The sequence below is a fragment of the Leucopleurus acutus genome (genome assembly GCF_964270905.1).
Source record: "Leucopleurus acutus genome assembly, chromosome: 20".
Taxonomy (NCBI): Eukaryota; Metazoa; Chordata; class Mammalia; order Artiodactyla; family Delphinidae; genus Leucopleurus; species Leucopleurus acutus.
Window position 1 is genome coordinate 55,133,878 of NC_139162.1, and position 10,663 is coordinate 55,144,540.

Genomic DNA, 10,663 nt, shown 5'->3' on the forward strand with positions numbered 1-10,663 from the left:
ACCGCAATGAGTAGTCCCCCCGCTCAGCAACGAACACCCAACGCAGCCAAAAATAAATAAATAAATTTATTAAAAAAAAAAAAAGAATTGAATCATTGGACACTCATTTCGTGTCCAGAGTTAGAGAATTGGTGGTTGATGTGAAAACAAAAACAAAACAGAAAACCCAACACACACACACACATTCGGTGTCAGAAATGTTGGGAGCAAAAACCAGTTGATAATCTGTACCCAGGTAAACTCTTCCCTCAAGACCCTCCATTACAGAGAGAGCTATTAAGACTTAAGTAGGTCAGATGACTTCTGTGGCTCTCCGTCAGCTTCCCCAATCTCCCCAGCACCTGCTTAATGGGCTTTTGAACAAAGCAGCCATGGTGGGCTATGTATGGATTTGCTTCATCAAAGCTATGGAACTTTGTCACTGATGTCGGCCCACCTTGCTGCAAGCAGTGCTGGGCCCCCAGCGTGGTGCGGTTTCCTAGGGAGACCAGCCAAATACCTGGTCGCCCGAGGAGCACATTGGACCCTTTCCATCATGGATCGGACAATGACTTTTTCCTGCCTGGGTTGTAATTAACTCTGGGCTGTATTTGCTTTCCTTGCCTTCCTCGCTCCTGCCAATGGCAGCATCTGTGTACACGTTCAGTGATCCTATTCACCGTCATGTTAACACACACAATATTGCTTCTGATCAAGGAACCCAGTTTATTAGGAAGTTAGGGGGCGGGGCCGTGTATTGATCGCCCGAAAGCAGCTACTCTCAGAGAACAGAGGCACGTCCTGTTTGAGACTGGGTTTCAGTGCCAGGTTGGAGACAGCATCTTTGGGGTTGGGTTGCTCTCCTGCAGGACGGGTAAGCACTCTGAACCAGTGGCACATACACGAGGCCAGATTACACAAGACCTGGGAACCCTACGGGGTCACAACTGATGACTCACTCTTTAAATGTTTGCTTCCTGTTCCTGCTACCCTGAACTCTGCTGTTTTGAAGTTTGAATGCCTTAAAGGGGGAACACTTCTACCGGAGAGCACAACTGCAGTAAACTGTGAGTGGTGATAGCCCCTTGACTATTTGGGGTATCTCAGGAGTGCCACTTCAGGGTCAAGCAAAGAGAGTGATTGATTTGGGCAAGAAGGGGGGCCTGACCCCCCGGGGGCGTCAAGGAGGTGTGTGAATAGAACCTGGGGTCGTCCTTGGAGAACCTCCAACGAATACCATGTCCTGACTCCTTCCACATCCTGATGCGGGGCTCATAGAGACCCCCCTCCCCTAAGCAGGGCACATAATGACAGAGAGGGTCTGTGTCTACCGCCTTTGCAGGGCACAAAAGTGGGCATACAGGCTCCACACCCCTCCCACCCCAACCATACCCCCCCCAACTTCTGCAGAGCACACAGCGTCCAGGTGCCCCCCCCCAGCCCCTCCCACCTCCGTAGGGCACGCAGCCGGGGACACAGAGCTCCCGCATCCCTTCGGACCCCTCCCTTCGCGACGCGAGAGTCTTCCACCCTGGGACTCGGCCTCAAAGCCTTCTCAGTAGTCGGCCTGGAAGACACCCAGCAGTAGCAACGCGGGCAGTTAACAGTCGCCGAGCCTCCGCGGCCGCCACGAGGCTCCGCCCAACGGCAGCCTAGAGCAAGGCCGCGCCGGGGACGACTGCAGAGCGCGGTGAGTGAGCCCGGCCAGCAGGGAGGGACCCAGGCGTCCCGGTCCCCGCCCCACCCCAGCCCCGGGCAGTGCCTCCCCACCTTCAGCTGCCGCTTGCTTCTTGGCTCGTCAATCCGTCTCAGGGCCCCAGAGCCGCCCCTAAAAAAGGACCCCCGTGCTCTGGGGCCCGGGCAGACCAGCCCCTTGGGCCCTCCCCTCTTGCAGGAACCAGGAATCTGGCACCCCCAGCCCCCAGTCTCGTCCTCATTAAGCTTCTGAGCCCCTCCCTCTTTTCGGGAGCCAGGATTGCAAGCCAAAAATATCTCTCCCTTACAGACCCAAGAGGCCTGGCTAGCAACCACATCTGCTCCGAAAACCCAGGAGCCTGAGCCGCAGTTGCTCTTTTGAGCCAAGATTCTGGGCCCGCGGCCTCGGAGTCCATGCCCCCAACTCCTATGGCCTCGATCTCAGAAGTCCTGCTACCAACAACCCCCCTCCCCTGCCCCCATCGACAGGGACATATGGGACCTAGGGGTCTGGCCCATCAGTCCCTTACACCGCGAATCCCAGTGTAAATGGGCATTAGGAGACCCATTCTGCTCTTCCCTCAAATTCCTTACTTACAGGAATCGAACCACTGTTCTTTTGGGGACCCAGGAGTCGGGGACCTCAGCCCAGAAACCCCCTAAAGCCTAGGGATCGGCACACCCTCAACTCTTTCCTATTTCAGGGACCCAGGAGACACAGACCCTAGCAAACAGACCCCATTAAATTGAGAGGCCCAGTCCCCCAACCCACCGCGACCTAGAAGTCCAAAATTTCGTCCATCCTGGAAGAGCAGGGCCAGGAAGGGAGAGGGAGAACGGATTGAGGTGAGACTGGGGTGGGGACCTGAGCTGGGGGGCTCTGTCCTAAACAAAGTCTAAATAGACGGGTTGCCATGGCAACGGCCTTCCCCGGGCCTGCTCTGGAGACCTCCAGTGCTGTGTCGAGGAGGGCACCCCCAGGCGCATCCACTCCGCCAGCTGTTGTGTCTTCCTGTTTTGTCACCACGGAAACGGTGACCTCAGCCCTCCACCCCTACCGCTGGCGGGGCGGGAGAGCTGCTGTGTATTTATCTCTGGGGATGTGGTCTTATCTTGGCCCCGCCCTCGGGGCGGGACTGGGATAGCCCTGGCAGGGGGTGTCCCTTACTCGGCTCCAGCCCAGAGCTCCGGCCCCGCCCCCAGCCCTGCCCGCGCTCACTCCCCGGCCCTCCAACCGCACCCAGACCGCAGACCCTCCTAGTCTGCAGCTGTCGCTTTTGCACCAGCCGCAGCCGCCACAGGCCCGTAAGGTGAGGCTGCAGGACCCCCCTAGAGTGGGAGCAGCGTCCAGGATTCTTGGGTGCAGAGGGATTCCAAATGTCTTCAGTCCCTAGAAAGATGGGCTGGGTCAGGACTCGGGTTCTGGAGAGGAGAGGGCTGGGGACATGAACTCATACGGGTCATACATCTGAAAAAGGAGGGGGGTTGGGGCCTGGACCCCTGGGTCTGAGGGAGGAGGGGCCGGGGGTCTGGACTCCTTGGTCTGAGGGGGGAGGGGCCGGGGGTCTGGATCCTGGGTCTGAGGGAGGAGGGGCTGGGGACCTGGACCCTTGGGTCTGAGGGAGGAGGGGCCGGGAGCCTGGATCCCTGGGTCTGATGGAGGAGGGGGCTGGGGACCTGGGCCCCTGGGTCTGAGGGAGGAGGGGCCGGGGGCCTGGAGAAGCTTGGAACTGGGAGTCCTGGGTTTGAGAAAGGGAGTGGCTGGGGTTCAGAATTACTGACCTCCTCCCCATCCAGGGGGCAGAATCCGAACTTTAGACTCAAAAGGCCAGAGATGGAGCTTCAGCACCCGTGGTCCCAAAGTGAAGATGGAGCTGGGCCCCTTGGTGCTGACAGCACAGGGCGCGCTTCTGAGTTTGCGGAGTGATGGGGTGTGGTGTCTGGCGTGGAGGTGGGGAGAGGACTGGGCGTGGCAGCGAAATCCTCAGCTTCTCCACGAAGCCAAAGGGTGTTTTCCTCTCCCTCCTCGGGTCTCTGGCAGTTCTTTCCTGAGCTCTGACCTCAGGCGACGGCTGGGGGCTCTGAGAGTGGAGACGGACTCCTCCTCTCCGGGTGGTCCGTGCGCTAACTTACCTTCCAGGGGAGACTTAACTGACTGTGGCCCGCCCTCTGCCTCCTGGGCCTGTCCCACCTTCCTCCTAACGGGTCGGGGGAAGCGGGAGGTGGCCCGGGAGGTCCAGCTGTACCTGGGAGACCAGCCTTACGGGAGGTGCTGGGAGGTGTGGCCACTCTCTCTGGACTGGATTCCAACACTGTGCACAGTTTCCCGCCGCGGGGCGGGAGGCGTCCGCAAGGCGAACCCAGGGGTCCGGGTACACAGCCACTCCTCTCTTAGAGACGCTCTTGTGGGGGGGGGGCGTCCAGGCTCCCGGTCCACTTTATGGGGACCCAGAACTCACATTTTGAAGGACCCAGAAATTCGAACGTGCGGGCTTCTCCTCCTGCGACCCGGCGCCCGGGCTCTGCCCCCCTTCCCCCGCCGGAATCCGCGAGCAGGGCGGGGGTCCCAGCACCGCCTCCCGGCCCCCGCCACATTCCAAATGGCTGGGCTGACTTGAATCCCTTATAAGGACGGAGACGCGGCGCCGCCCGGGCCGCCCGCCCCCTCAGCCACCGCCCAGGGCCCTCCGGCCGCCAGCCCCGCGGCTTTCCTGGCGGGGGCAGGTTTACGATCATACACGCCCACGCCGGCCCGCGGGGCGTGCACTTTGGCTAGGTTCCCTCCACTCCCGTCCTCGCAGTTTGCGGAAAGAGGAGGAAAGAAGGGGCGGGGCGGGGCTTCCCCGAGGTCACCATCCCCGACCTCTTAGGGGCTCCGGGCCAAATCCCCGCCTGGCTAGGAGGCGCGCCCAGGGTCTGCGGAGCCTCACCGCGCGTTCTGGGCGAGCCCCGGGCAGTAGGCCGGCTGGTCGCCTGGGTCCCGGGAGGGTGGAGCCGGGTCTGAGCGGACGCTGACGTTGTTTCTCCCTCCTGTCCTCTGACTAGCCTTTTCCAGGTGTCTGACTTAATCCGCCTCCAGAGCCGGATCTTTCTCTGGTGGGGTCCTCAGCAAAGACCGCTGGTGAGTGGGCTGGGGGCTCTGACTCTTGGGTCTGAGGAGGGAGAGGTTCTGATGTCTGGACTCCTGGGTCTGAGGGAGAGGGACCTGAGGCCTGAGCTGCTCTGTCAGAGGAAGGAGCGGGCTGAGGGCCCTGAACATTGGGTTCTGAGATAAGAGTTGGGGAGTGCAGTGCTCCTGGGTCTTAAGGAGGAGGGGCTGGGAACTTGGACTCCTGGATCCTGAGACCTGGGACCTTGCGTTCCAAAGGGAGGGGCCCAGACACCTGTGGATATGAGGAAGAAGTATGTTCAGCAGCTGTGGCCTCCTGTGTCCCCAGGAAGCTATTGTACAGGGACAGCTGGGCTAAAGGCTGTGACACTGCCCTCCTGACACTGGAAGGAGGGTGTTGCATTGTCTCGGGGCTGAGAGAGGCCTCCTGAGATTTTTAGAGGTGGCAACCAAGAGATTAGCTATTTTAGGGCCTGAGGGAGGACCTGGACACCTGGTCAGGAATTGAGGCCAGGCCTTCATTCCTGAGGGTGTTTAGGACAAGGACATCAAAGTCAAAGGTTCTAAAGGGATAGAAGAAAGAAGTTGATTTCCCTGAGTCTGGTGTGCTCACGGCTGAGGGCCCAGAGCCCTGGGGTCTGAAGCTGTATTTCTGAGTGAGGGAGAACGAGAGATTTCAGTGGCACTGGGCCAGCTGAGAGAATCTGGGGAGCTGAGTTTCCCAGAAGTTGGGGAACTAGGGGGCTGGACCTCATGTTGGGGAAGGGGGAGAGGCTCCCTTTGGGTTGAAGTACTCCAGACCGAAATCCATTTGGCCATGGCAGGGGTGCTGCCGAGATTGGTAAGACCCAGTTCCAGAAGGGAGAGAGGGCTCTTGTCTTCCAGGAGCTGGGGCCAGCCTCCTGCTTAGTGAGAGGAGACAGGCTGGAAGGACGGAAGCTCTGATCAGATGTGGGTCCCTGAGAAGGTTTCCATGTAGAGGCTGGACTCCTGAATGTCTGGAGGCTGGCAATGTTTAGGACCCTTAGGTGAAAGAGAGGCTGGGCTGCAGCGTCCTGGGTACCCAAAGGGAGGAAGTGCAGAGATGGAGTTTCTGAGAGGTCACAGAAGACAGGGCCTCTTCTGCTGCTGCTGCTGTTTTTTTTTTTTTTTTTTTAATATTTATTTATTTATTTGGCTGTGCTGGGTTTTAGTTGCGGCACGCGGGATCTTTTAGTTGCGTCACGCGGGCTCTAGTTCCCTGACCAGGGATCAAACCTGGGCCCCCTGCATTGGGAGCTCTGAGTCTTAACCACTGGACTGCCAGGGAAGTCCCTAGAGCAGAATCTTGAGTGGTTGGGTTGCTGAGTCCCTGAGGGACGGAGGGCAGCTTTGTGTGTTTGGAGTGGGAAGAAAGATACGTGGTTTCACAGGAGTTGGCTTTTGGGGAGAGGAAAGGAGGGTCCTGGGAAGAAAAGAGATAGGGGACTACACTTCTCAGCTCTGACATGAGGCTGGAGGGAGGAGGAGGCTAGCACCGGGCGACCACCTCGTCCCTGGAGGGCTGGGACTGGCCCAGTATGAAAACTCACATCCTGGGTACGCCTCAGCTAGAGTCGAGATTACGTTGTCCACACGCCCCCTCACTCCAGGGAGGCAAGTGCTGGGGGCCTGGATCCTCCAGTTTGGAACCTTCTTAGGACACCTTCTTTCCCCTCCACCCAGCCATGCCGGTGACAGTGACCCGCACCACCATCACGACCACGTCGTCCTCGGGCCCGGGCTTCCCGACCACCGTGGGGTCCCCTCGGGCACTGACCCAGCCCCTGGGCCTCCTCCGCCTGCTGCAGCTGATCTCCACCTGCGTGGCCTTCTCGCTGGTGGCCAGTGTGGGCGCTTGGACGGGCGCCATGGGTAACTGGTCCATGTTTACCTGGTGCTTCTGCTTCGCCGTGACCCTGATCATCCTCATCGTTGAGTTAGGCGGGCTCCAGGCCCGCTTCCCCCTGTCCTGGCGCAACTTTCCCATCACCTACGCTTGCTACGCCGCCCTCTTCTGCCTCTCGGCCTCCATCATCTACCCTACCACATACGTCCAGTTTTTGTCTCATGGCCGCTCCCGGGACCACGCCATTGCCGCCACCACCTTCTCCTGCATCGCTTGCGTGGCTTATGCCACCGAAGTGGCCTGGACCCGGGCACGGCCCGGCGAGATCACTGGCTACATGGCCACCGTGCCAGGCCTGCTCAAGGTGCTGGAGACCTTCGTGGCCTGCGTCATCTTCGCCTTCATCAGCAACCCCTACCTGTACCAGCACCAGCCGGCCCTAGAGTGGTGCGTGGCCGTGTACTCCATCTGCTTCATCCTGGCGGCCGTGGCCATCCTGCTGAACCTGGGCGACTGCACCAACATGCTGCCCATCCCCTTCCCCAGTTTCCTGTCCGGGCTGGCCCTGCTCTCCGTCCTCTTCTACGCCACGGCTCTGATCATCTGGCCGCTCTACCAGTTCAACGAGAAGTACCACGGCCAGCCCTGGCGGTCCATGGATGTGAGCTGCAGCAACAGACACGTCTACTACGTGTGCTCCTGGGACCGCCGACTGGCTGTGGCCATCTTGACAGCCATCAACCTGCTGGCTTACGTGGCCGACCTGGTGTACTCGGCCCGCCTGGTTTTTGTCAGGGTCTGAGGCTCTGCCCTGGAGGGGCTACCGATTCCCTCTTCTCAGTGGAGGTTCTTTACCAAGTTCTGAGGCCCTCTGAGGTCCTCTTCCCGGCTCCCCTCTCTCCTGCGTTTCTCATACCCTTCCCAGCTCACCCTCCTCTCTTTTCTGTTTCTTTCACTCCTTCTGCTCTGTCTCCCTTCTGTTCTGTTTGGTTACCACAGCCTGTTTGGCTTCCTTCTCTTTCTGCTCTCTTCTTTTCTACACGTTCTGCTTTGGGGCTTTTTTCTGGTCATCCTGTTTGTTTTCTCAACTGCCTGTTGTCTGACCAGCTCTTCCCACTTTCCTTCTGATCGATCAGGAGCCCTGAGACTTCGTCCTTCTCTGCCCCACAGCCCACTGCCACCTCCAAAGGTGCTGAGCCCCACATCACACACCCCTTTTGCAGCTGTTCATACCCTGGGCCTCCAGAGGGGCCTCATTGCCAAAGCATGCCTGCCCACCCTGGCTGTGCCTTAGGTGGTGTGTATGTGTGTGTGTCTGGGGGGTGGGGGTGGGTAGCTAGGGATCGGGCCCCCTTTCTCCCAGTGGAGGCGGGGTGTACAGTGTACCTCCCCTTTAAGTTAAAAGAAAGAAAAAAACTCTGGAGGTCAATAATTTCTAGTGGGCGGGAGGCTTAAAACATAGACCCTCGGTCCCTAGATCCCGCCTGGTGCTCAGCCTCGCCTGAGATCGGCTCCAGAATTTTTGCCAGGCTTACTAAAAACCCACTGCCTAGAGGCCATCTTAAAGGAAGCAAGGGGTGTATGACTTCCATCCCAACTACTCCCTGGGGTATCAAAACACTGGCAAAAAAACTGCATTGTCTTGAAGACAACTGTCTGAAGCATTTGTAAGGGCCAGTGATGTGGCCCTCCAGCCTCAGTGTCAAAAACTGCATCTCCTGCCTTTGCAGGGAGGAGAAGAAAATGGCCACTGCCAGCCTTAAAGGTGATGTTAGCCTGTTTTTTTTTTTCTGGTCACGAGAGCAACAATCACTGGGTGGCCCTTTTCTTAAAAGAGAAGTTTCTTTTGAAAACAATTTTGGCGGGGTGGGAATTGCTACTGTGCCATAGTCAAAGGAAGTGCATTGCTTGAGTGTGTGGTGTACACACACGTGTGTTTGTGCGTGCTAGTTGCTTTCTGCTGCTGCTTCCTGCTGCTCTGGGACTCACATGCGTAACATGATCTATATAAATGTATAAATATATATTTTATTTTTTTTAAATTCCCTGGAGCTTCTAGTTCCCATCAGCCCCTGCTGTCAGTCATAGAGAGAAGCCTTGTCCCTTCTCCCACATCCATTATATTCTCTTTTTTAAAACCCCAATATAAAGATAAAAGAATGACTTGTGCTTGCTTTATTCATGGGGAGGGCTCCAAGAGAGAGGGCAAGGCCGAGGTTGCTGGGTCTGGTAGGAGAACGGGGCTGGGGTCAAGACAGCTTTGGCCCCATCAGAAAAAAACTGAGTCTGGATCTTACACATTACTCTCTCTCAAATGAGGAGAGCTAGTTAGGATAGAAATGAACAAGACTTCTCCCTCCTTGGAGTCCCACGAGCACCTCAGAAATGCCGTGTCCCATTCTGAGTGCAGCATCTTGCCTCCAAAATCAATGCTTTCAGGTTCCCATTCCTCACGGCGAGAACCCCGTCACCACTTCCTACCATCTGCCCTCTCAGTCATCAAACACTGTATACTTCCTCCTAAATCCTATTTATATCTCTCCCCTCCTCCAGGTTCCTTTCGTTTCACCTGAGCTACTGTCCCAGCCTCCTCCTTGGAGCATCCTACCTCCAGCCCACCCTGGCCCCAGAGGGGTGCTTTCCTTTTCCGACATTCAGATCTGATCCTGTCCCCCTCTGCTCAAATCCTTCCGTATCCCACTCCACATTGCCTATAGGTAATACCAAAGGCCCTCAGTCAAGGCCTTTGGGATCTGACGCTGCCTATATTCCCACTCTCAGCTCCATTTTACCCTTAGTTCTAAGTTCTCTGACACACGTGGTCAATAAAACACTTCGATGAAGATCACATGAATTACTCCTGCCATGAATCTCTGTCCCACAGAAGGTCATCTTATCGGTTTCTCCAAGACAATCACAACTACATAAACACATGACTCTGGGAAAAATCAAGGATCATGCAACCCACTTTCTGCGTCTACACCCGCAAAAGCAATTGGCAAGATATATTGCAAGGGTCCCGCTGGAAGAGGGGGAAAGGCTAACTAGAGCGGGCGCACGTCTTCTTAGTGAGGAAAATCCTCCTTTCGATGTCTGCAGTGTCCATCCCAGAATTCTGACCTACACCAATCCCTACCTTGTCGAAGACCGTCTCGCACCCCCACCCCTCCCCCATCCCACGCTTAAACCCCTTCTAGAAGGCACCAGACAGAACAGCTGTAGAACCTTGGGGTGATATGTTGGTGATGTGGTAAAGAACCCAAGCAGAACTAGAATAGAGCGCCGTGGGATTCCTAGGTCAGTTTTCGGGGCCACCCCCGCCCCCTATCCTCTCTCCTGGGGTACGGCGGACGCCTGGAGGTGGCCGGAAAGCCAGTGGACCCCATGTTTTGGGGTTTAGGAGAGTACTCGGATTCTCTTATCTCCCCTTCGGCTTCCAGAAGCTGGACCCCGACCCCCAAAAGTCACAGGATGTAGCGGCCGGCCCGTCCCCAGGCTCCGCCTCAGCGGACCATCCCGCTTCGCGGGGCATGCCGGGAGAGAAAGTTCTCGGTCGCGCTGCGAGAACAGCTGAACGGCAGGCCCAGACTACAAGTCCCAGAATACATTGCACCCCGCAGCCCCGGGCGGGCCGTGGTTGTCCTTGGCAACAGCGGGGGTCTACCTGTAGAGCCGGGACTAGGAAGCGCTCGGGAGCTGGGGGAGGGACCAGAGAGAGGCAGAGACTCAGGTGGGGCGGCGGAGGGGAGAGACAGGAGGAGACCTGACCGGGCCAACGTTTGGAGAGACCCTCCCAATCACCGGACAGAGAGGCACAGAGTATTCCAGAGCCAGCGGGGGAAAGAGGGAGAGAGAGAACTCCAGAGACGAGAGGGATTCACAGAGCCAGAGAGATAAATAGAGTGGGTGAGGAAGGGACAAAGATAGAGTTGGGGAGGGGAGAAGGAGAGGGAGAGGGAGAGAGAGCAACTTAAACATTCCGAGAGAGACCCCCAGCGATAGAGAGATTGACA

At 57.5% G+C, this 10,663-nt stretch overlaps 1 protein-coding gene across 3 annotated transcripts; it reads left to right on the forward strand.

Annotated features, from left to right (window-relative positions):
• The first annotated feature begins 782 nt into the window (after positions 1 to 782).
• MYADM (myeloid associated differentiation marker) lies at positions 783 to 8,807 on the forward strand. 3 transcript variants are annotated; one of them, XM_082863548.1, is made up of 4 exons: positions 783 to 1,046; positions 1,390 to 1,669; positions 4,720 to 4,795; positions 6,488 to 8,807. In XM_082863548.1, exon 4 carries the CDS (start codon positions 6,490 to 6,492, stop codon positions 7,450 to 7,452), a length of 963 nt encoding a protein of 320 aa, XP_082719674.1. In that variant the 5' UTR covers positions 783 to 1,046; positions 1,390 to 1,669; positions 4,720 to 4,795; positions 6,488 to 6,489; the 3' UTR covers positions 7,453 to 8,807. The 3 variants fall into 3 exon arrangements, with proteins under 3 accessions (XP_082719674.1, XP_082719675.1, XP_082719673.1); XM_082863549.1 differs by having other exon boundaries at positions 1,438 to 1,669; XM_082863547.1 differs by having other exon boundaries at positions 783 to 1,669.
• Positions 8,808 to 10,663: the final 1,856 nt, after the last annotated feature.